The 27,297-nt window shown below is 34.5% G+C and overlaps 1 protein-coding gene across 2 annotated transcripts; it reads right to left on the bottom strand.

The window, feature by feature from the left end:
• Nucleotides 1-130: 130 nt before the first annotated feature.
• LOC126979765 (protein phosphatase 1B) lies at nucleotides 131-27,297 on the bottom strand. Of its 2 annotated transcripts, XM_050829288.1 has the most exons (5): nucleotides 26,160-27,297; nucleotides 21,745-21,862; nucleotides 9,042-9,168; nucleotides 7,046-7,173; nucleotides 131-6,622 (listed from the first exon to the last, which is right to left on the bottom strand). In XM_050829288.1, the coding sequence occupies exons 1-4, from the start codon at nucleotides 26,970-26,972 to the stop codon at nucleotides 7,065-7,067; spliced, it is 1,167 nt and encodes a 388-aa protein (XP_050685245.1). In that variant the 5' UTR covers nucleotides 26,973-27,297; the 3' UTR covers nucleotides 131-6,622; nucleotides 7,046-7,064. The 2 variants fall into 2 exon arrangements, with proteins under 2 accessions (XP_050685245.1, XP_050685244.1); XM_050829287.1 differs by having other exon boundaries at nucleotides 131-7,173; nucleotides 26,160-27,296.

Raw genomic sequence — 27,297 nt, 5'->3', positions numbered from 1 at the left:
GGATTATCATATCACCAAGACAATATATTATAATTATTATAGTCTTCCTATTGTATCACTCATATTTGAATTATATTAAAACAATAAATAATGTTGACCAATTAAATGAAGGAAAAATAAAACAAAAATATGAAGGTACGTACAGGTATTTATTTATTTATTGTTCAAGCGTCTACAAAGATATTATAACGTGACACACTTGTCTACTTTCCGAAGAAAGCGAATAAAAAAAAACAACCAGACAATCTACACCTATCATTTCGGACATGGACACAATAAAATACAAACCCACTACCCGAAATATTTGGTCTAATACACGAGAAAATCGTAAAATTAAATGTAGTTTCAACACACAAAACGGTATACAGAACAATGTTGTCAGCCGAGAAAACTACATACAGACTCGGGATTTGGAAAACAATACAAACTTGCCAGATGCGAAACATTTAATATAAATAACAATCCCAAGACATCAAAGCAACTGCTAACCTATTACCAAAAATTTTCAGAAATTTTATAAATAAATTCAGCTTTTGTCATCATAAGACCGCAGAGTTTGGTAGACTTAGATTGTTGAACTGTGCTTAAAATATTCATTACCGTGTGAATATTATGACATTTTTGATAATGAGGATTGAAATATAACACGAAAAGATTAGAGTAACATCTGCCATGCCAAGTTCTAGTATAATATGTCCGTAATATGTTCTAGTATAATATATCAGTTGTGAGCAATCACACGATCATTCTGGCCCCCAGGTATTTTGATGCGAAGACTAGCTGTCTTATTTTTTTATATTATTTTTTAACTATCACTATCCTTAGTGGATATCACAAGTTGACAGCACCTGAGGATGACTCGTATATAGGCGATACGTGTTAAAAATGATTGACATGTCATGTGTGTCTCGCTTGCACTTGTTCTGTGTGTGCTCACACTAACAATATTTCTAATAATTTGTTAGTGTTTGCTCAACATTGACAGTAGACATTTGACAATCATTGTGCTACATTTCTTAACTTAGGTGTAAGGGTTATATTTCACCGGGAAATCGGTGGCGCAACCAGTATTGCATCACCGTGGTGTCCGTAAGCTACCAAAATAGACACCATATAGACATCAGAGTCATGACGCGTCCGAGCTGGTCGCGTCACCAAACGGACACCAGGTGAGTAACTCCCTATAGAGCTGTATATATTTTGTTGGTAACGACGACTGGTTGCGTCACCGTGGTCTCCCTGTGAAATATAGCACTTAGATAATTTATCAAATGAACTGAAACTAGAAAAAGCTCTTGAAAAATATGTTATATTTATATCTATGCTCGCTATCAAGTACCTATAACATCACTGGTTGTTCTTTTGCAAACTTATTGACACAGCACGAGTTCTAATTAAGTTTAGGCCGCATAAAAAGTAAAGAATACGTTAAAGATCGCACTGAACCAAACTCCACGGCTCGAAGACGACACAGCAAGCCGCTCGCTAGTCACAAACCAAGAGGCTGAGTATAACATAACACTTATTTGCACAATTTTCATTTTACAATCTACCTAATATCCGCACGAGCAGGTACAAAAGTATAGATTTTATTTACACACAAAAGGAGATACAAAACTAAACGAGTTATCTACAGCTCTGACACACGTGAAAGAAAAATAGTTGAAAACATTATGGTGTTCTCACACTGCTATTGTATAATGCTTACGAACATTTATTACATTTGATAACACATGACATCATGACACATGAGCACACCCTGTCACAATATGGTCTATTATAATTTGTTAAGATATGTTTACAACATTACCTAACATGAAATCGTTTTATAACATTGTGATCAAATGCTTGTAAACATTTTATAACGTCACTGTAAGAGCACCATTACATACAAATCAATAAATAATTATTGTAGGTTCGAGACTGTTAAACTTGATAAAATCCAATATAAAATCAGTAGGTAATTCTTTAGTAAGTTCAATTACTGTGGGTCCAGACGCACTCTCGATTCTGTCACATTATTAAAGTTCTAATTGTTTGGCGCGTTAGGGAAAATTATCAGAGTTAATTGTTATAATGCACGCGTCACGCAAATCCGACACCCTGCAAGCTCGTTATCTGGTCAACTAAACCATTTGTATCATACTTCAGCTACCAAGCCTCTTGTAACTCATATGTCTACTGAACCACATGGTTGTGGTGCATATAAGTTATTATTTAATGATATTTCAATATAAGTAATAAAACTAAATTATGAGGTATAATAATAATTTCATTGGTTGTATTTAATACCATCTTTATTTCATTATTGTTCATTCTATACTATACGTAAGAAGCACGAGAAATATTGTTTTTCAAGGATTTTTGTTTTGTTACGCCAAAGAAGTAAAACTCCTTTATTACTACATATACACACATCGTAGTACACACACACACTTTTTTTACGAAATCAGACGCTGAACACTTTAATTTATTTTGGGTATTGTACTAGACTGCCCATCACACTCGAGTAAAGTCGGCATGGAGTAACTTGAACACAATAAATATAGTACATTGTATATGGAGGGTCAAAAACACGAGTTGAGTTGCACAAAAATGACGCCACGAGCGTTTTTTGACCCTGTTATACAACGTGTCGCATACAATAATTTTAAATTACTCAAACAAGGGCTACAAACATTCGAGTTGCCGCTGGGCGGGAAATGTATGGTAGGTATACATACCTACCTATCTACTTATCTCTGGTGGGTGGTTTTATTTTTACATAAAGAAATGGCAAAGGCACACCCATACAGCCAACGCGGGGAATGAGAATATAGCAGAATATGCCTAACTTATCTTGGTAAATTATATTACTAAGACTTTTTCTTAAGTTGATATTAAAATGTTTAATCTAATGATTTAAACATAATATAAATTAGATGAATGTATCATAGTATGTGCTAATATTTATATGAACCATATCTCACCTAGGTTTAATCGTCTGTGGCACCAAAAAAAATTTGATTTTTGGTGCCACAGATACTACACTCTATGACCTAAAAAAGCACCATAAACAATGCTATTTTAGGTCATAGAGTACAGACCTTTTCATAGACTAAGTATGTACTTATATAAGGGATTGTGGCTGTATAAATGATCTCGCCTAATAACTTTATTTACAGTATAATAATATTTTTTAAGTTAACTCAACTAAGTTGGAAAGTTTAAGTAATTTTGTTGCATCGCTTTGTATATGATACGGCTGATAAATATTGACTTGATTGACATACCAGTAAAGATAAGGCAAAGTGGTTCAAATGTTAAAAAGTATATTGATGTCATTATCCACTCAAAGTGAATAAATGATTTTTAAATTTATATTTCTCTCCTCAGCTCCTCTTTAAAGTGTAAATTATATAAAATTATGCTGATTCTTAGTCCGCTTTTCTTCAAGACACCATAAAGCTTGTTTAATTAAGTTCTAGTTGACCAGTTGATAAACAACAACGATACTTTGTATAAACTTATAACTGTCGAGACACTACCAATAATTAAGGAAAGTACACGATTCTCGTTTTAATCAAGTAATAAAATTAGGTAAATACTTTTTGAACATACTTTTCTAAGTGCAAGTGCCAAGAAGTCCGTATCCGCCTTCCGCGCCTCGCGATTTGCTGACCATGTGTTGCGTAATTAATTATGTAAACTATTTATTCTTTTTAATGTGATATCATTCACTTCTGCGATTAATTATACAACTTAAATTTGTCACCAAAATTTATGAACGATGCGGGACTCGAACCCGCGACCTCTCGAGTTCCGTCCGAAATTTCTTACCAACTGAGCTTATTCGAACGGCTGGCCCGCATCGTTGATAAATTTTGGTTACAAAATTAATTCGTATTATTAATTATGTATTTCACTTTAAACTTGATATTTTTTAATATCAAAGAGAGATTTAACTGCTGTTACTTATAAAATGGGCTGGAATTGTGTTTAAAAATAAATTTCTTAATTAATATATAATTAACTTTATTATTATAATAATTAACTGTTATTGTGACGAGCTAGTCTTGGCATTAAATAATACTAGGATATAGTACGGATACGTTTTTATTTCTCAAATAATAATATTTTCAATCAAACGCTATAAAAATATGACAAAATCAATAGTGCGTCCAACCAGTAGCTCTATTAGTAAACAGCTTTGAACTTTAAACAATTAAATTAATATTAATTCTCATGAAAAAAAAAATCCGAATGCTTCATCAAAGCTAATAATAATATCTTAAATCAAAATACAACATTTAGAGTTGACTACGTCGTGTAAGCCGCGTTTATGTACAGGTGTGATAAGTATATGACTATCGAATGAACGATCGACGAAAATGAATATCATTTAAGTATAAAAAATTGAGTACATCGCAACAATCACTGGCTGACCTGTCCTTTGTTACACAATATGTGTTTCTCGACAACGTATGTGAAGTGATTACAGATCTCTAATCTTGAGCGGTGTCAGTGAATGGAGGCAAGTTTTAAGTAGGGTCTCAATAGCGGAGGTCTGTACCGCTTCACATATAATATAAAAATTTAACCTTTGACCCTAACTTGTTTCTACCCTCATTTATCACCACAGAAAAACATGTGAACAAGAACTTTATTTTTTTTTATTATTATTCAAAGCTTTTAAATAAAATACAAGTTACAAGAAACTTAATAAACACATGCTTTATTAAAACGTCGCATACAATTTTACAGGTGAATCAAGAAAAATTATAAAAGAATATTAAGTAAGACACGCGTACATTTATATATATGCCTACTGTCACTATATGATGCGTCACAGAAAATATTTCGAATTAGTGTTTTAAAACAGATGAATACCAAATACATATCTAGCACTTTGTACAGAGGGATGATCGACGAGAAACATACAGAGCAAACAAATGATACAGTAAATCCACACAAAGTTTTTTAAGACATCTGAATTATGTTAACTCGAATATCTATATAACATCTAGAAGTGATATATATAATAAAACCTAAAACGTCGCCATGTTTTATAAGCCCATTTTTTTTGTAAACAACTACTTAAATAAATTTGTGCAATTGAAACAACTGTTTGACAAGTTCTGTGAATTATATTATATTGAACCACAATCTGCAGACCAAGTACGTTCAGCGTTTAGACACCTTTTATTTCGTTGAGAATTATTTTGTATATCAATCAACATATTGCCAGTATTGTTTCTAAATATATTTAAAACTGACGTACAAAACATTACATCAATAGTGTTAATATTAAAATAACGCAAATAATACTGGAAGTGTTTCTTCTCTCTCAGAGCGGAAATGTTTCCGAAGCGGTGTTAGCGAATTAACTGACATGAAAATAATTCTCAAGGAATCAAACTACTTTAATGGCCGATGTAAAGATTCATTTTACACTAAGACTTATAATGCACAAATTATGTATGTTGGGCCAAATTTAGCAAATGCTTTCTAGAGAGGCCAAGTTGAAAAGTAGACAAATCTAATTTGATCTAAACGCTGAATCTATGCGAAATTCATACTGCTACATAAATCGTTGCCAATTCAGTAGTAGTATCCATTTTGCCAATCACAGTGTCATCACACTTGACATCTTCGTTTGTTTCGTGAACTGTAAATGACGTCACAGCCGGCCGCGGCCTACCAAACAATACATTATAAAATGTCGCTGTATAAGTCTGTACTTGGCAGCCATTGTATTATTGACTAATTGGCTGCCGGTTGCCAGTTCATAAATAGCCCGATTAGTTTAAATCTTCTGTAAGTAATAATTTAACATATCATTTCTAATAGTTTTCTAATTCATAAAATATATTCTATTCATATTTAATTCGTCAAATTATTCAAAAAAATCCGTTTGCACAATTAATTTTTCATTAAAAACCTAAGGTTTGTTTAGTTCTAGACCATATTAGGCCTACGGCGATAAGGTTTCCGAGCGACAATGTGTCAACAAAATTAACTCATATAAAAGGACTGCCCCACTAATTTTAGTGGATCCAATTTCATTTACGTACTTGCACACTGAACACAACATCAACTGTGAGTTAGCACACTTCTCAATAACTTTAATTTATAAAATACAACATTTCATTATTTCGTGTACATCGGTGCCAAATAATAAGTAAAAAAAATTAAACGATTCATAAATACCAAAACAGTTTACACAAGAAAATCAGATAATATTTTTAATGGTATCTTAAAAATATTTCATCTAATGCTTTCAATATTTCATCTAATATTTCTGAATCTTACTTATTTTTATCTGATGTACGATTTTGTTTTATCTATAACAATATTTAAATTCTTTTTAAAACATTTTTATCGCGGATATATTTCAAATATAGTCTCGGAGCTAGCCTAGACAAAGATACTTTATGATTGATGAATCTAATTTAATTTTAACATTTAGGCTACTATGATAGATTTTTTTAAAAACGACATGAATGTAAAAATATGTGCATATGAGTTCACAATATCTTTGTCTAGGGTATAAAGAGTATTTAAAAAAACCCTGAAATAGGTGTCTTAACTCGTCGCACGCACTAATGTCATCGTGTTTAAACCCCCGCGCTATCCATCCAACCTGTTGGGAGTACGAAGTATTTGTATAAAAGAAACAAGGCTCTAGAAAATTCCATTACTCGATGATACTTATTATGTAAAGGTATGTTTTTGTGTAAAAGTCGCTTTTTAATAGAAATATTTAAACTACGAAATTGTTTTAAATAAAAATTGCATCAACACACTCTTTTGCTTTTACCAGTAGGATGCCGTGATAGTCTCATCATAGAACTAGGTTTAAGTAAGAAGAAAAGCAGACGTTCTCTTCACATTGAATATCACCACTATACCCCGGCATCTTGTCCAAAGATGACTTCAAAGAACAGGACGTTTCATCCATTGGCAAATTTGTAAAGGACCATCATAGCATACCAATATTAGTTCAATGTTAGTTACAATCAGCGATATTCTCTATAGAAGGGTCGAGCTCCGAGACGGCGGGTACCTTGTAAGTGGGAGTGGGTCTAGTTGTTGGACAATGAGTCGGCGAGCTCGGCCTGGCAGTCGAACGTGTCCGAACTGTCCAGGTGCTCCGGATAGAACTCCCTGTAGATTTTGTCGAGGAGGCCTTGTCTGAAAACATTGCAGTACCAGGTTAATTAAAGTATTTTAATCAAATGATTTGAATTTTCTTTCGTGTTAATTCCGCCAATATTTGTCTTTAAAAATAAACTTAATGTAATAATAAAAAAACAAATCTTTAATCAATCTTCAGTATAGTTTGAAAAATAGTCTAGATTTGATAAATAAAGTAAAAAATACCAACCTTCCACCGAATAGTTTATTTACCAATGTTCCATATGAACAAAGTTTAATTATCCTTGATGACCTCTTTGAAAAACAGAGGATACATCCCGGTGAAAAGGATGACATCATCAATCTTACTAGGTTATAAAAAAACAGCAGTCTCGTGGCAGATTTTGGCGAGACAACACGTCCTGAGGATCCCTCTTGTAGAGGCGAAACACGTGTCGATTTGTTTAAAGACAAATATTGGCGGAATTAACACTAAAGAAAACTCATTTCAATAATTATGGATTTCCGCAAAGTAACGCCTATTTCAATAAATTTTCCTAAAGTATTTTATGCAAAAATCGTATAAGGAGGGTCAAAAAACACAAGTTCGAACGTCATGAGCCCTGTATAGTGTGCATTTCAATAATCCAATATTTTGAGCGTTACTTAAGGAAATCGGAATGTCAAGTTTCAATCCAAAAATTTCAAACCGTCAGGAAAAGGGAATTCCTCTAAAAAATGTCAGAGTGGGTCATGACGACAAGGACATCAAGATGAACCGTCTATATAATAAACTGACGCGTTTGAGTATTTTATGGTCGCGATATTTTTTTTAATTTTCAAAAATTGTTCACAATTTTTGGTCACGTCCAAATCGTCAGTATTTTGAATAGGAGCTACAATAGGGTTCATTTAATTACTTATCTCAAAGACGTGCTATATAACAGTTTTTTTCCTATTTTCTTCAACTTCGTGCCTATAGGCATCCCTATCAGATTTTTTTCCGTTATCAGAAACACGTAGGGCGCATGAAGCGCTTGAGTATTTCTTTGAGACTGTTTTTTAACATGTGACAGAGGGTACACATAAATAATATAAACTTTTTTCTTTTTAGCATGTAATCCTGACAATCCAATAGGTGTCCACGACGCTCGAGTAATCTCTCTAAACCCGGCAGTTAACTAGTATATCTGTTACTACATCCATCCTATAATTTAAATAGCGCTTATCCGCAAGATAAAACCTATTTATACATTGTGAATTCGACATAAAAGTAGCAAGTAGCCTATTCGTAACTTCACTTGGATATTGTTAAATAATTTAAATATGGAAATATTATGTATATGTTATGTACTGTGTATTATCTAATATTTCTGTGAACCTACTATACCTAGCCTACATTTTGTAAAGCTGTCTGTGGCACCAAAAAGGCACAGTTTCACAGGCGTTGCAAGAAAGTATTGACGAAGGTGAATCACCATCTGATGGCCCGTACACTCGTTTGTCCATCTATTCCATGTTTCTCTATAACGAGAGAAATATAGGCAGTGGGTTTCGTACAAATGATTTAAGTTTTCTTTAGTGTTAATTTCGCCAATATTTGTTTTTAAAACAATTCGACACGTGTTTCGCCTCTACACGAGGCATCCTCGGGACGTGTTGTCTCGTCAAATCAGTCTCGTGCCAGATTTTGGCGAGACAACACGTCCTGAGGAAAACAAATATTGGCGGAATTAACACTAAAGAAAACTTAAATCATTTGTATAATTATGGATTTCCGCAAAGTAACGCCTAATTCAATAAAAAGTGGGATTCGTTCCAATCTTTACATATTCACTAGACATCGCTTTACTGATAATTTGTTGTTCATTCATCAACAGCCAGAAGACGTCCACTGCTGGACAATGGCCTCCATCCCCACTTACTTGGCAGCCAGTCCGCCGCCGGGAGGCAGGCCCGGTATGTTCTCGTCCAACAGCTGCTTGAGGACGCGCGAGAACCGGCCGGCCGTGTCGTCGAGGTCGTCAGACGCCGCGTTACTCTCTATCAGCGCTGAAATATTTATTACTTTAAATTAATTAATTATATCTTAAACAAATTTAATTTAAAAAATTGATAATTTTTTTACGACAACAAGGGACGAGACGAGACCGGACGTTCAGCTGATGGTCATTGATACGTCCTAACCAATGCAATCCAGTGCCGGCACTACAGTTGCGCTCGTCATCTTGACACATAAGATGTTAAGTCTCACTTGTCTTTTAGACTGAAACACAACAATGCTTACACATTACTGCTTCACGCCAGAAAAACGGGTATTATCACTAAGCCAATCGTATGATATTTTTTCATTATTGTTGGTACCTATAATTCGTGCAAATAAAGAATCGATTCTAAAATGGGGACCACCAATGATTCGTTCAGTCCCACCTATTTCACAATCGTGTCTTTATTGTCACAAATCATATATTTTGTCAAGTCTGTACAGTTGTTCCTTCACATACACTCTACAGAAACTACATTAAGTTCGTTATTCCAGCTCAAGCATGTCGATTGCAGTCGATATCGGTTTCTGGTCAACTTAACAAAAACTGATTTCGAAGTTTGACGTGGTCAAAAACCGACCCCTTTTAATTAACACAAGTCCTTATTTGAAACTTTCATGATACTGTATAAGTTGTGTTATGTTATTGTACCAACCAACTTGTTATAAGAATTAATAATAATTTAATATTAAGTACCTCCAACTACATTGCTGTAATTTCAAAAACTCAACTACAATGTCGATAAGTGTGCACAAGTTGATACCTACATGATGTAAAACTAAAGTAAATGCAAGTAGAGAAAGTAGGTAGGTAATAATAAAACATCACCTAGAATTTTTAAAGTAATTTGACTATGGGGGTCATTATCAGTACTTTTTAGAAAAGAGGTTTCTTGCCAATAGCAGTTTGGGAATCCCTGCAAATAGTTATTAAATATTGAAAGTATGGACTCTATAGCCACATTTGGCGCTACTGAACTAAGTCTCCAATGTAAAAAATATTTTCTATTTAAAATTTAAAGTATTTTTATAAAAGTTAGTCACCTTATAGAGGGTGAAGGATTCCGTTACATACACAATTATCGGAGTGTGGAATAAAACTTCTTGAGAATTACTTGTGGTTGATTTGCTTTTACAGTGTGGAATAAAGCTCCTTGAGAATCACATGTGGATGATTTGTTTGTACAATGTGGAATAAAACTTCTTGAGAATTACATACGGTTGATTTGTTTGTACAATGTGGAATAAAGATCCTTGAGAATCACATGTGGATGATTTGTTTGTACAATGTGGAATAAAACTTCTTGAGAATTACATACGGTTGATTTGTTTGTACAATGTGGAATAAAGATCCTTGAGAATCACATGTGGTTGATTTGTTTGTACAATGTGGAACAAAGATAATTGAAAATTACATGTGGACGATTTGTTTGTACAATGTGGAATTAAACTTCTTGAGAATTACATGTGGTTGATTTGTTTGTGCAATGTGGAATAAAGATCCTTGAGAATCACATGTGGTTGATTTGTGTGTACAATGTGGAAAAAAGATCCTTGAGAATTTCATGTGGTTGATTTGTTTGTACAATGTGGAATAAAGATCCTTGAAAATCACATGTGTTTGATTTGTTTGTACAATGCGTAACACAGATCATTAAGAATTACATGTGGACGATTTGTTTGTACAACGTGGAATAAAAGTCCATGGGGAATTGGTTCTGTGGAAGAACGACCCTTGAGAACCACATGTGGGTGATTTATTTGCACATTACGGAATAAAGGTCCATGGGGATCAAATGTGGTTCAATTGGTTTTGTAGAAGAACGCCCCTTGAGAACCACATGTGGGTGAACTAGGTCTTACTGTGTAGAAAAAGTTCCTTGAGAATCAAACGCGTATGTAAGTAGTAGTGTATAAATGACGTCACAAAAAACTCGGAATAAATGAATTTTGAGAAAATAAATCGCTGTTCATGTTTTCATAAGATGATACAAACAGCCTGTACGTGCCTTTTTTTTATGGAATAGGAGGACAAATGAGCGTACGGGTCACCTGTTGCTAAGTGATCACCGCCGCCCACAATCTCTTGCAACACCAGAGGAATCAATAATAATTTAATATTAAGTACCTCCAACTACATTGCTGTAATTTCAAAAACTCAACTACAATGTCGATAAGTGTGCACAAGTTGATACCTACATGATGTAAAACTAAAGTAAATGCAAGTAGAGAAAGTAGGTAGGTAATAATAAAACATCACCTAGAATTTTTAAAGTAATTTGACTATGGGGGTCAAATGGAATAGGAGGACAAATGAGCGTACGGGTCACCTGTTGCTAAGTGATCACCGCCGCCCACAATCTCTTGCAACACCAGAGGAATCACAGGAGCGTTGCCGGCCTTTAAGGAAGGTGTACGCGCTTTTTTTGAAGGTACCCATGTCGTATCGTCCCTGAAACACCGCACAAGGAAGCTCATTCCACAGCTTTGTAGTACGTGGAAGAAAGCTCCTAGAAAACCGCACTGTGGAGGACCGCCACACATCCAGATGGTGAGGATGATATCCTAACTTGTGGCGTGTCGTGCGAAGGTGGAATTCGGCGGCAGGAATCAGGTTAAACAGCTCTTCGGAACACTCCCCGTGATAAATGCGGTAGAAGACACACAATGAAGCGACGTCTCTACGCAACGCCAAGTGATCCAGCCGTTAACAGAGCCTGAGTCACAAACCACGAGTTTATAAATGCTCATTACATCCGCCATAATTGATATTTAATTACGTATAATACTCACAATCATTATTACAACAAACTACAATCATGCTTGCAATTCAACTTTTTTCAGTTTGTGATTTCAAAAGAGGATAATCTACTTTAGAATGATACTCCAATATTAGCAAAATATTTACTACCCTCATTATTCTGTGATAATTTTCCTAGTATTAAAATATGTGAAAATAATAAAATTATCTGAATAGTCTTGTTGACTATGACCTATCTTCGCTTCTCACGGTTTGGCCAGATTATTACAATAATTGTATATGGATTGTGTGGATTGAAGTAGTATCAAAAATACGTAATTTAGATAGGCTACTAGATAATTTTTATATATATTTCTCTTAGATAATTTATACGTCCAGATAGAGCGGCTTGCTGCTAGATAAGCAATGAAAACAGGCCAGGTTTATTACTTTAGTGTGCGTGACAAGCTACGTCTTACACTCGCGATTTGTATGTCACTTTGTGTTAGTGTGCGTGCATTCACCACAATGCAACCGTCAACTTCAATTTTTTTTCGACGTTTTCACAGCTGTCACAGACTATCTAAACGTATAAATATAAAATACGAAAATAAAACTTGTTTGAATCTTAAGCACCGTTCACTACCATTATAATTAGAAAACAAAAAAAGCTTGGTGGTCTACTTGAACGTGACATTGGCTAACTTGTGGTATACCTTCCACAGGAGAGACAGTAAGAATATTATTATGAAATATTTCTATTATAATGTTATAAATTTAAAAAGATAAAACAGTAAGAGCCGTTGTTGAAACAACATAATGCCATGCTAATGAGGAAAATGAGCTCAATTTAAATCAAATCAAATCAAAATATTTTCAAACCTTTGGGTCTTTTCTAATTATTCATTCTTTTAAATGTTATTCCTTTTAAAAACACAGGGGGTATTGGGACAAACAAAATAATGAGAGAAATAGTAAAATCGTTAAACCTGTTTCTGATTTTTAATGGAGCTAACTAACAGCAATTGTTATATGTTGTGATATATTAACTAAAGCATGTTAAATGTTACGTAAATCGGTCGCGCAAACTTGAACTTGAACAATTACATATTGTATAGTAGTAGGATAAGGCCGGCATGTGTCACAATCGGCCATTAGGTAAGGCTTCACTCGTTGACATTCCACGAGCGAACCTCAGACAGCTGTGGACTGGCTGAATGAGCACACGGTCATTGCTTTAACCCTCCCAAAAAAAAAAAAAAAATCCCGCCAAATTTAACAAGGCAAAGGACTAAAGCAATGAAACCATGTGTTTATTTTTTTAAATAATATATTTGAAATATTGACATCGACTAATTAAAACTACAAGACACAACAATGTAAATCGCGAAGACACAAAAATATCACACGGTATTATTAACTTTTTATCTATATTAATATAATTGCTATGATTTAAAATCGTTATTAATAAATTTAATTATTACTAGAGGTAATCGTTACTAAAGCTTACAAATACTATATAATATATTATCTACTAAAATGTATAACAAAGTTTAAAATATTTATATTCTATTTAATAGAAAATATATTTTCTAAATGGTAACCCTTATTATCTTGTACAAAATGCCTAACTTCGTAAACAATATGTCATGTTTTTTTTTTGTATTACACAAATAAATATTAAAAAACAAAATAAAACAGTAAAAATAAAGGTATGAGTTACTAGAGGGTTGCACTCTTTTATTACCAGTGTTTACTAAAATCAATGATGTTAGGTCATTATTTTGGCAGTAATTAGTCATATCAAATCATTTGGGATTAACATTTGTTGAATTTAATTAAAGAATTTTAAATAATGTGCTACTGAAAGATTTACCCCCTTATTCATAATAGCCTGCTAACTTAAAGCATTGCTAATTCTCACTCTGTCTTCTTCTATTGACCTAAGTCAGAATGAGAAAAAACACTCCTTAGCGGCTGTTTAAAGTTAGCGGACCATTATGAATAACGGGGTTAGGGTTTTTTTATATTATGAGAGATCTTATTCCAGTTTTACAAACACTTATCTGCCTTAGGTGGGAAATGCATTAATATTTGCGTTCCCTTGGCGCATTTTTGATGCATATTTTTTCATTATAAGGTACAAATACATCTTCTTTATCAAGTATGTATATAAATCAATATTCATGATTGGAGCACTCCTTTTAAGCACTATATAAGGTAATTATTATTTCCTTTTTAGCAGCCTACTTCTATGCCTCTTGAATACTTTAATCTGCCAGGAAGAAATATAATTGAATGACTAAATCATATATTTGGGACAGGTCTAGCTTCCTCATATTAACCCTCGAATAACTCATCATCCATATTGAATATACTAAATAGATTGTACTTTAAAAGTTAAGTATTCTAATAACATCACTAAATTTTATTATTATGGCAAATGTTTGGCACCATCCTACAACATTAGCTAAATGTAGATATTAAACTTATTGCACCACCATAATTAAATACTTAATTTAATCTATAATAACAATATATTTTATAATACAGCAAACACAGATCAAGGACTGTTAATAATATAGTAATTGTTAGGGCTAAAAACGTAAAGCCATCTACCATTGCCAGATCTATTTAACCGCACGTGGCGCACAGGGCGAATGGCGAATGTTTCAAGAGTGATGTCACAGTGACGTCACTAAAATGGCTGCCCGAGCCATTGTCAACGCGCGGAAATGACACATTCCACCACCGAGTGGAACTCGATGAACTTACGCATATAAAAAGCATTTCTGGATTCAGTGATTTAATTAATGCATTATTAAAAATTATGGTCAGCGGTAGAATGAAATAGCCTTATTTTATAAAATGAGTCACATTACAGACCGAATTATGCCTAACACAGACCCACGTGAGTATTTGACATGCGCGTAACGCGTTACTTTTAGCGACATTTTACACTTACAATATACCAGCGTATACACAAACGTAGCGTGCGAGGGCGAGGAACGTCTCTACGGATGTAAGCGTATCTATCCTTACTGGAAACTGTTTCGATTGACAAGTCGCCAACAGTCAGCCACGCTTTACATAAGCTCCTCCTCGCTTCTCCACGCATTATCTGATAGGATCAGCTGTTGCAACGTATTCGCGTCACGATATCGCGTCACGATACCTACGTATCGCCTCATTATGATACTCGGCCGCAGAATATCGCTCTATTGTGAGCAAGTGAAGCACATTAGTTACAGTACGAAATGTACCCAATGTGGAACATTTTGAACTGTTCCGCCTCCGCTCACATGGCGTCCCATAGAAATCAGAGTTGCGCCCGACATATAGCTATTTTGTAAGAGCCAAACAATGATATTCGTAGTTTACGTTAATATATTTGAGTTTACCAAATCTCTTAAAGGTTCGTTAGCAGCTGCTTTAATGTGTCTGAAAAATTAAATTCCCTAAACAATGACTTAAATTTTATTCCAAAAAAATAATCCAGTAGTAGAGTTAGTTTGAGATTAGAACTTAAAATAGATTGATATTTAGAATTTGTTTAACCATGATAAAATACTGTACATTTAAATATGCCTTATCAGTGTTTAGTACGTAATATTATCAAGTTTTGACAAAAAAAAAAACATTTTCATATTATGTATAGAATGCTCTTAAACTGCAGTGAATACCGACGTCAGGAGACAGAAAAAATAACATAATATACATTACAAATAAAAGACACCTACAGGTTAAATATTAATAGTCCTAAAACGCCTGAGAAACTAAAAGAAACAAGTAGTTTTAGTAGCGAACGCAAAAGATTCTTAAGAAATTGTACAAACAGTGCCCGTGTAGAGCTGATTATGAATTGGCTTAAATGGTGAGATATAAAGAAAGGAAGGGGGCAAATTTGTTTAAAAAAGTTAAAAGGAAGAAGAAAGAAATTGCGGATAAACGGTCGCTTGTTATTGGGTGGAAAATGCTGATATACTCATACAAATTACTTCCCACCTAAGGGCCGGAATAAACTTTAAAAAATAGAACTGCTGTCAGCTGTGAAGTGTTTTATGTAAAAAACTACTATTTAAAAAAAATGCTGCGGCCATGTGACTTTGTAAACAGCCAGTGTGTACCTCGGGAATTGATTCTTTCGACCCTCGGTTAACAATCTACTATTGTTGTCATGCACAAGACACATTTGATGGAGATCCAAATTTCCAAATCATTACGTGTAAGACACATGCGATCCTTTCCCACATCCAACATGCGAACCTTCAAGCCCGGTGTGTTTTACGAACATTACATTGATATTCAATAACATACATATCGTGCAATAAATGCGCTGTACATGCTAGCTGCTATGTAAAAGCAAAATATTTTGCAGAAATGTAAATAAATGCTGAATTATCTACTATTGGGGTGTGACATTGCAACCATTACGACAAGTTAACTAGATCGAACCTAGGTTAACATAAGTTAACCAGATCCACCCCTTTGAATAGAATAGTTGTCACCTACAACAACTTGGCTAAAAGAGCTGGTATAGATATTTTTCAGCACTCTGCCCCATGTTTCAAAAAAGAAGTCAAAAAAATTATGAAAGTACTGCAAGATGGTTGGTCATTTTTTCGTAGTTATTGTTTTATTCTTTAGTTTTTCTTGGTTATTAAGTAAGAACATAGTTATTTTTTTTTATAAGCCTTTTGCTTGTGGCTTTAATTTGTAAATTTTTTTATCAAAAATTGTTTTCAAAAGTTTTAGTTTAACAAAGGATGTATATAATACTATTAAGCATGTCGAGTTAGCCTGTAAGTGGAGTATACAACGATTAAGATAGTTGTATGCACGTTGGCTTCCTAATAAAATAAATAAATAAGTTACACAGGGGGAACCTCTCTGTCGAATAACAAGTACTCATTTCAAACAGACCAAGAAACATCTTGGGTAAAACATCAATATATAAAAAGGACTTCCAAAATTCATAAATAAAATTTCTTTCTACTATAATTTAACTATATACACCAGCTACACGCTTCTAGTGTATGACTTTAGAACATTGCCAAAATTATTTTTAGAGTTAGACCGTTTCTTGGACATTGCTTTATTTTTCTAAAATAAACGTAGCCTAAGTTACTCCTTATTACATCAGCTACCTGCCAATAAAAGTCGCCGCATTAGCCGGAACAAACGGGCAGACAGACAGACAGACAAAAATTGTAAAAAATGTTATTTTGGTGTATGTACCGTATATATATTCATAATATACATTTAGTAAAAAACGGTTATTTCAATATTACAAACAGACACTTCAATTTTATTTAAATGTATAGATAATTCACACAATATTTTTATAAATTATAGCCTATATGTTATTCTGGTGTGTAAGCTATATTATTGCAAAGTTTCATCAAAATCCATTCAGTAGTGTATGCGTTAAAGAAGTTCAAACATACATCCAGACATACAAACTTTCACATTTATAATATTAATAGGATATGTCTGAACTAAATCTTCTGAGCTGCACTGCAGCATACCTATGAAAGTTGCGGATAAAATTTATATTTTGAAAACGCGAATTCTAAAAATCTCGAATAGCGACCATGTACCGGAAGACTTAGTGTTGGTAACCCCCACAGGATGGACCAACGATCTGGTCAAGATCGCCGGAATACGTTGTATGAGGGTAGCGCAGAACCGATCAAATTCAAATTCAAAAACACTTTATTCATGTAGGCCACAGAAATGACACTTATGAATGTCAAAAAAAAAAAAAAAAATATTGTTTCTTATTGAATTTACCGCTACTTCGTAAAGGGTTGAGCTAATGAGAAGAAGTAGCAAGAAAGTTTTAAGTCAAGATTTACATTTTAGTTGTTTTACAAATCATTTCAATTACAATATATGCAAAGTGACGCAACTAAAATACTTAAATGTCAAAAACTGAAAGGCTTACATGAGTAAGTCAAAAAAAGAAAGAAAAAAGTAAATTCATATTTATAAACACAAGAGTTATTGAGTACAGTAGTAGATGCATCAATCCACACATACCGTAAATAAATAGAGGCATTATGTGAGCATTTCATAAAATAATAACTTTAAAGGAAATAATAATAATAAAAAAACACATCAAGCGGAACCTCCCGGTAACAAGATCATCCAGCCCCCACGAGTAGCATCCGTTCACGAGCATGACGCATGGACCAGCCATCGCCTCCCTCGACCATATTTTAGGGAAGGGAACGACCCGCCCCACGTCGCCGCCATCGATCGTCGTGGAAATCTTTGGGGGAGGCCTTTGTCCAGCAGTGGACGTCTTCCGGCTGAGATGATGATGGAGCTCGAATAGAGCCAAATATGTAAGTTTCACAAAAGGAAGAAAGCTATTCATAACGAGAGTGCCATTAGTAGAAAGGAAACCCATGTTGGGAAATGGCACTTTTCTCCATGTGATACTTTAAATGTTTTACTATACCTAAGAGAAATTTAATATATCATTTTAATTTTAACAATTAAATTGCAAATACCAATTTTAAAATTGAGCTCAGAAGGCTATTAAATGTCTGTTAAAAGATATTTAATAAAATATTGCGAACCAAAAAACGAAAGAGAACGCTACAAATGGATTTCAATATAACTTTTCTGTCCACTGAACCAAGTAAGTAATATATTTGTTTTCTTTCTTTAGTATAATATATTTGTAACGCTTTAGATTTAATCTGTAATGTTATATTGAATTTTTAATAAATAAATTTTGATACATTTTTTCTGTCCGTATATTTTTGTATTTGTATAAAAACCACACAACACTTAGTTTGTTGTGAAACAGTCTTAAGATTAAGCCTCATTAGGTCGTCACAATGACTTGATTACAATAAATTCATCAAAAAAAACCCGATACTGTTGAACATCTCCTCGGAGTTTCCCCGTTGGATAATTATACTCTAAGAGCCTGTGAACGCCAGACCTTCTTCATTCTATCAATCTCGAACTTTCTTTACCAGGTGTAAATCTTAAAATAATATTTGCATACGATGCCGTCCAGGTAGGTCCACCACCACAGCGGCTTCATTAACTACCTTCAAACAAATAGTGCACCTACAAGCATTATTGTGTTTCGGTTTGAATTTTGAAAGCGCCATCACTAGCAAACTTACTGGGCTAATGAGTCTTAGCAGTCTTTTATCTCAAAGTGGTAAGTTCAATTGCATGCCACTCAGAATTACAAGTTCAATCAATAATAATGTAATGGTCAGGGCGTATCACTCACCATCGGGTGAACGTCTCATCACTTTTTCTCATAAAAAATTCCTAAGTTATACAGATTATATAAATTTACTTAACTGATTTCAAGTTTGTTTAAATAAGTTACAATAAATTAATAATGTTATGTATGTACAAGCTTATTAACCAATTTGCTTGAAACTGTGATAATCATAATGTTACACCTAGCAGGTACAAACATACACTTATTATGCCTACTACTCGGTTGAGTCGAGTTAATAAGTCTGCTGTTGGGCGATTTATATGCTTTTACAACTTAATTCCAGAAAATGTACTAAACAAAATATGTGTTTTGAAATTAAAAGAGTCGTTATTTTATATAGGTACCTTTAACTACCCTCACATACACTCATCAAACCACCCTGATGTCTAAACTTAATAGTAGCCAATAGATCTTGTGTTGGCGGCACGTGCTTAAACATTTATTCCATAAATAAAATGAAGAAGCTCTGGCATTCACTGGCTCTTGTGCTATTATGGTCACTTACAACCACTTATTACGTCTTACTACGTAATTTGTTTACTACGATAAGTACTTATATATAAGTTACACGTGTTCTGATATTAATGACAGTATTCATAAACCAAAAACTAAGTATGTAAAAAACATTTAAAAAATGACTGTTTTGAGTTAAATATTGAGATTAATAATCAATAACATTAAAGTATAAAATACGTCAATCATCCACGAATATTGAAAAATGAATGACGTCACGCCTCAACTGTCATTACTGCGGCGCTTCAACATTTGGTTGTTACTAACTACACGGCCACATTATCTCTGGACTTCGCTGGAACGTGTGCCAAGTCACCACCGCCCACATTCTCTTGCAACACCAAAGGAACCACAGGAGCGTTGCCGGCTTTTTAGAAAAGTGTACGCGCTTTTTTTAAGTTACCCATAGAGAACAGCTCTTCAGAATAATCTCCATGATAGGTGCGGTAGAAGACACACATTGAGGCGAGGTCTCTTTGTAACACCGTGTGATCTAGCGGTTCAGACAACACGCGGTCAAATGGATCGAGCTGATACTGGGGTGCGCCAGACCAGAGATGACAGCAATACTCCATATGTGGCCGGACCTGCGCTTTGTACAGCGCTATAATGTGGGCCGGTTTGAAGTATTGCCGTGCTCTGCCCAGCTTCTTTGAAGCCACTTTCTATCCCAATCCAGATGTCCGCGGACTTAGCAATCGGTCGAGATTTCGAGCATGTCGAAGCATTATAGAAGTGTTGTCGAAGACCGGTGATATAACTGATGGGGGGTGATATATTTTTGGTCTATTCGCTTTTAAAACTAATAAACGTGCACCTACATGATAGTAGAGAAATACAAAATATATCGTGTCTATCGTCTATGTTAGCTTAAACAGGGACAGCAATATAGATTCGATAAGTACAACTTCTAACATACAAACCTAAGAAAAATAATGGGAGGTATCTTACTATGCCTATGATATATGATAAATAAATACGACGATAATGAATATATTAGTAACAATATTTTTATATTAATTTTGTACTTAAGTAATATGTAATCTTACATTCTTTTATACCCTGCGTCAATAGAAATTGCCCTAAAATAGTACTTGTAACCGACATGTCAATAACCTGAATATATCTAAATATAATTAATAGGGATGTTGAGTCCAGCAGATGATTTTGTCGCGAATTTGAATGGAAAACTGAGCGAAAGCACTCAACACTAAAAGGGAAATAAATAAATTGCGGAAAAATTTCAGAGGCGGTCTGGGGGAGAGCATTGTCAGTGGAGACATTCCTCTTATTAGCTCAGCAAAATTAGTACGAATACCCGAAGTACTCAACATCGACGCCTCTTGTATTTTCTTGAGGTGATTGCTCCACGCGGCTATATTCAAACCAACAATCTGAATGAGGGACTACTCGGGGGGCATGACATGACGTCATATGCCACATTAAAATCGAACACGTTAGTTGGACCAAAGAGTTGTGATCAAAGTATTTTTCAACTATCTGATTAAGATGGAGAAAATATATTTAAAGTACAATAGTACATTTATGCATACTACAGTATATAAAAAATTGGATTGTTGTGAAGCTGCTCATACATTTTTTCGGTTCAAACAGCTATATCAAAACTTCACATATTACTATTTAATATAAGATGGCTCCAGATGACGCGTTTGTCAACTGCACCTATTTTTACCCTCAAATATGATCGCAGATAATCAGGCCAGTCTTTGGAAGGCACGATAACTTTCAACCGCTAGGGCTGCCATGTTTGAAGTTGGCCAATAAGGCGCAGGTGTAATCACCAGTTGAAACACCCAATAAAGGTTAATATAGATGTGATGAGACGCACACGTGACTTCTATCACCTGCTACCGCTGCAGCCGCTAAAGACCACTTAAGCAGTTCAGTGCATTACTGCTACTGTTAGTTATGTACCAACGATAGTTCTTTATTTTGTCAATAAGGTTGGCCGCCAGTTCCCCATCCAACAGCGTCAGGCGCGGGAGCTGTCGCCGGACGGGTGGCTGCCGGCCGGCTGCTGCGCACACGCATGCAGTAGAGAGTGATAACAACCTGTGAGCCGCTGTCGCAGCGTGTCGTCCAACTCGCGGTCGCGGCGCTGCGCCTCGGGGTCCGGCCTGGGCGCGGCGGGGAACACCACCAGCACGATGCTCATGTTGTCTTTGCTCCCCTGGAAAATACGACACTTTCATTCACAATGCGACCAACGGCCATCGTTACATTGAAGATTACTTATACATCAATTCTACCACTGCTTTGCACATAAAGCTCTCAAGGAGAAGTCGTGTCCCGAGAAATTCTCCCAATATTCTTTTTGTACTATTTTAAATAGATTACCGCTGAATTTGAAGGTTTGGCTTATAGACTGAGTCCTGTTATAGGCAATGCCGCCAAATATTATCATCATCTTTGTGTACAGAAAATAAGGGATGAGACGGGCAGGATGTTCAGCTGTTAGTGATTAATACGCCCTACCCATTACAATGCAGTGCCACTCAGGATTCTTGAAAAACCCAAAAACTCTGAGGGGCACTACAATTGCGCCAGAAATATCGCCTTGAGACATAAGATGTTAAGTCTCATTTGCCCAGTAATTTCACTAGCTATGGCGCCTTTCAGACCGAAACGCAGTAAAGTTTACACATCACATACACACTGCTTCACGGCAGAATTGGCTTCACGCCGAATTTGGCGAATATGAATTTGAATAAATTGTAATCTTAGGTGGCCTCATCATTGTATTAAATTTAGATCTTTACCATTGAGTATCACATACTAAGGCATGCATTCATACATATCTAAACATATAGCTTGATGTACACCAAGTTTACTCAATATAATGAATGACACATTCTGTATTGTGGATTCAGTGTGGGTTGCATGCACCCTTCGCGGCAGACTTTAATTTCCTCTCACCGAGTGTGGGTGTCAATTGAATAGACCCATTCACAACTTATCTTCTTTAGAAATCTTTTGTTGCATATAAGTTTTCATGACTATTTTCTCTCACGCACAACATAATTAATTTTAGATTCTTAGACAAACATCTCAACATAAGATACACAAGGTTTATGAGTTATAACTATGAGTGGACACCAACTGTTATATATTTTATATGCCAAAGTTACATACATAGTGTGCCATCAAAATTGGTCTAGGAATATTGGATATAATATTGGACAGGATATGAAGCTATAATATCAATTAGCATCATCAAATCCATTAAAACACTTTCTGACCAACAGAGTCGTTCATATATGGAATAGATTGCCCAAGGATGTGGTTAAATCAAAATCTGTTAATCAGTTTACAAATAGACTGGACAAATGTTTGGATAGATATGGCAAATGATATAGACGCATCAGCGAAAGCTGCTTAGTCTATTATAAATAATAATAATAATAAGAGACAAAAGAAAAAAATAAACTGTCTGTATACAAAAATTACAACAAGAAACAATTATGATAATAACAGATTAGGTTTAAAAAATTTTTTGGGTCTCCAGATTACTGTAAAGAACTGTGTATTTCCAAATAGTTTATTCAAGAGTAAAGACGAACACATACAAACAGCAAGGACTATAGGCAATAGATACTTTTCGTCATCTACTTCTCATCCTTCAGAATGAAATTATTAGGTTTCATGATCCACAGTTTCTTAAAGAACTTTTTCTAATTTCTCATGACAACCAAAAGTGAAATAGAAAATAATGAGTTGGTTCAAGTTTTGTTCGGAAAGAGTTGGGATGTGAAAGCTATAACAGCTGGTAGGGTTGATTCTCTGATTATAGTGATTCCTTCCTCTCATACATCCTTCAGCTACATACATCCTACCATTGATTCTTATGTGGATATAATTTCAGACATAAGTATTGAGTCCATAATAAAAAATGATTTTTAAATTCAATTGCTAAATTGCACAAAAAAGCCAATTGATTTATGTGTATAAAATGATGCTAAAGTTAAAGCTTAAACTGGGTTTTGAACAGTTGGAATGTATTTAATAAATATCTAGCAGCTACTTATTAGACTCTGAAAATGTAATAAAAAAAAATGGAATATCTGCAATTTAAATTGAAAAAGATCTCCACATTATAAATTAGTAACATTAATAAAATAAGCAAGACAATAAATCTGGTTTTTAGCTGAATTTTCATTCCAACAAAATATAGAATAGGCAAAATTTTTTTAGATGATATATATGTTTTATACTCAAATTTTATTTATGGATGGATTTTATATATTTGTGGGTCTCAAACCCCCGCCCTCTTGGGTTTCGCCGAGTGCTCTTACCAACTGAGAGTTGAACTAGTCAAGCCAAGATTAACAATAATTGATGTGTCTCTTGGACGGTTTGCTAAGAAAATTCTTGAATCATAAATAATGTTTTCTTCTCATTCATAATTATTATTTTCAATTTATAAAGATTTTTTTGTACATGTATGTATTCCTTTTGTAAAGACCCACCTCACTACCATCTGTTGGTTTGTATATTATAACACTAAGCCGGAATCTGGATTATCTGCATTTCGTTCAGCGACTACAATTCTTTTAAATGTCCATGCCATTTTCTCGAAGCATTTTCTGACAAAACTAAGATATAGTATTATTTGTATATATTATTGTATATTTTAATTGAAAAGAGAGCAAAAAAAAGAATGCTGGGAGAGTTCTTGCGCCGCTTCTACTCTCTCAGAGCGCCATTTGTTTCCGAAGCGGTAGTACTATCTAGTAGTTATTAGAAATGACATCAAAAAGAATTCTAAAGGAATCAATTTTCAGAAAATAAATGCCTTTTATTGCTTTACACATCATTACTCAGTTAATTGGAAAATATGTAACAACAATTGATGTAAATATAGATTTGAAAAGTTTCAAAAAATCTTCTAAGGGGTGGCTTACTAATAGGTCACATGTGAACAATTGTTGTTTCAAATCATGTGTTTTCTTACAGATGTAGATGATATGTTTATATCGCTTTTGTATTTTATTAAATGACTAGCTGACCCGACAGACGTTGTTCTGTATATAATAAATAAAATAATATTTTTTATGAATTTGTCAATAATATATCATAACATCAAGAATTACTTTGTAAAATATGCACCCTGCTGTCGTAATGAAATTGTTTCACAGCAGAACTGTCAAACTGTGCATCAATAAATTCTCTCATAGAAATTATGTATGGACACATCAAACGAAAAACAAATTTGATATTTTTATTTAATTCTGAGCATTTTCCTATTTATTCACTTTTCAAACCTTCTCTGGACTTCCACAAATAATTCAAATTGGTCCAGCCGTTCTCGAGTTTTAGCGAGACTAACGAACAGCAATTCATTTTTATATATATAGATTATAGAATTACAGCTGTGCTACCAAACATAAAAGTAGTACCGAATTTGACAGAACTTTAATATTTTGATGTAAAGTTAAAAAAAATACTGTACCACTGGTTCCTGTGTTCCATTTAATAGCTTATATCAAAGAATGAAATTAAAAAGGATAATATCAATAGGTGGTGAAAGATAACTGTTTTGACAATGAAATACAATATTACTTTCAATGTTGTTTTCAGTTTGTATCACTTTTTAGTATAAATTATTAATTCTGAATAATATTTCTTGGTTTTAACTTGATTTTTTTTAAATAACATGTAATTTACATGCACTTATGACTTCAAAATATAATATGTGTAGCTTTACTATGAGAAACTAATGCTTGTTTTTAAAGTAAAACCTCATCATACATATTAATTTAAATATTCACATTTAATCACATACTCATAGTTATCAGTAACAAAAAAAATCATGTACTAAGTAAATATTTACCATATCTATCATTAATAGAAAACCAATTAAATACTATTTTTTAATACTCAAAGAAAGACTAATTTTATTCAGGTAACCTTGAAGTGTAAATTCTAGTTGTTTATCACTTTTTATAACTGTCTTATAACAAAATTCATGAATGAAACAATAACAAAGCCAGTTGTGTTACCTGCGGAAGCAAGGTCAATGCTGTTAATTAGATTTCTGATGCCACATCAATCTCCCTGTTGTCAGTTAATTCAATTATATGCTCATTCATTGAACATTTTTATGGCCTTCTTACAAAAATGTTTAATATTGTTTATATTTTCTATAAGATTTTATTATTTTATATAGGGCCATAACAATGGTTGTAACAACGTATAGCTAAGTTGGCATGTGATAAGGAAATTACATCACATTAAATGTTTACTTATAAATTAATTTCCAATCACATTATCAACTATAATAAGGATATCCACAACCTATGGTCTCTTAGCAATTCTTAAGTCAAATTTGGAAACTCATGTTTAAATCATGTTTCCATTATTCAAAGGATGGAGCATCAAATAATTGATAACCACTATGACTGAACTTATCTATGTTTGAATATATATTATGAAAATGTTATATTATATTAGAATAAGGTTTTACATACCTTATATAGACAGGTGTCAATGACTTGGTTAGTGACAGCCACTAGGTCATCAGTTAACTGCAGCAATGAGTGAACATATGCACAAAGAGCCTCATTACTCATCACATCCCACACTCCATCACATGCCAGCACCAGGAACTCATCCTCAGTTTCGAGCCTCTCATGTACAGACACCTCTGGCTCGGGGGACACCAGCTGCTCGCATGGTCCTCTATCCAGCACCTTCTTGTATTCATAGTCACCCAATGCGCGCGATACAGCTAAGCTCCCGTTAACCCGCTGTATCATCACTGTTCCACCAGCTTGCACAATGCGCGATTTCTCCGACGGTAGCTCGGGCTTATGATCCCGTGTCGCAAATATCGGAGCTCCGTTTCTTGCCAGTACTGCGCGCGAATCTCCGCAATTAGCTATGTATATTTGTTTTGGCGACACGAAAGCGCACACGGCCGTCGATCCTGACTTCTCCTCCCCGTTGCACAGCTCAGGTAGTTCACGCATTTTTTTGTCTAGGTCTAGAAAACCAGCGCGAATCGCCTCCACTATGTCGTCCCGCCTGAACTCCTCGGTTTGCAGGATACACTCCAGAAGATTGTCCGCGCAGTGAGCCGACACCCGGGCCCCCGCATGGCCATCAAATACTGCGAAATATGACCAGTCCGACAAAGTTCCATTTAGTGTAAGCTGAGCGTGATGGGCATCTTCCATTTCCACGCGCCAGCCTTGCATTGACGCCACGCCATAGCGAAGACCGTTACCTTCTCCGCTCTCATTATACTTCTTAGTCTCAGGTTTATTTAAAAAAGCCCCCATACTGTATCCCTCTGTAAAGATCTACTAATCACGCATACTTCGTACACCATCAGGGTTTTGAACAAATGTCGCGGCAGACAACGTTATTGTTGAAGAATAGCATCACAGAACTTCAGTCAGATCACAATCTTGCCTATACTGCTGTGCACTCCTGGATGTCCTTTAAACTTGTTGAACCAATCAAAATTTATATTACTACAAAATACTACTTAATTTGTATTTTCTAGGTTCCTTTTCTTTTTTACGTTTTGGTTACAAGAGTGTTGCGTAGAACTCGATGACAAATGGTGCGACAAAATCTTACAATGAAAAAGCAACTCAATGA

Source organism: Leptidea sinapis, chromosome 4, assembly GCF_905404315.1.
Source record: "Leptidea sinapis chromosome 4, ilLepSina1.1, whole genome shotgun sequence".
Classification (NCBI taxonomy): domain Eukaryota; kingdom Metazoa; phylum Arthropoda; class Insecta; order Lepidoptera; family Pieridae; genus Leptidea; species Leptidea sinapis.
This window is presented reverse-complemented; position numbering and strand designations above follow the sequence as displayed.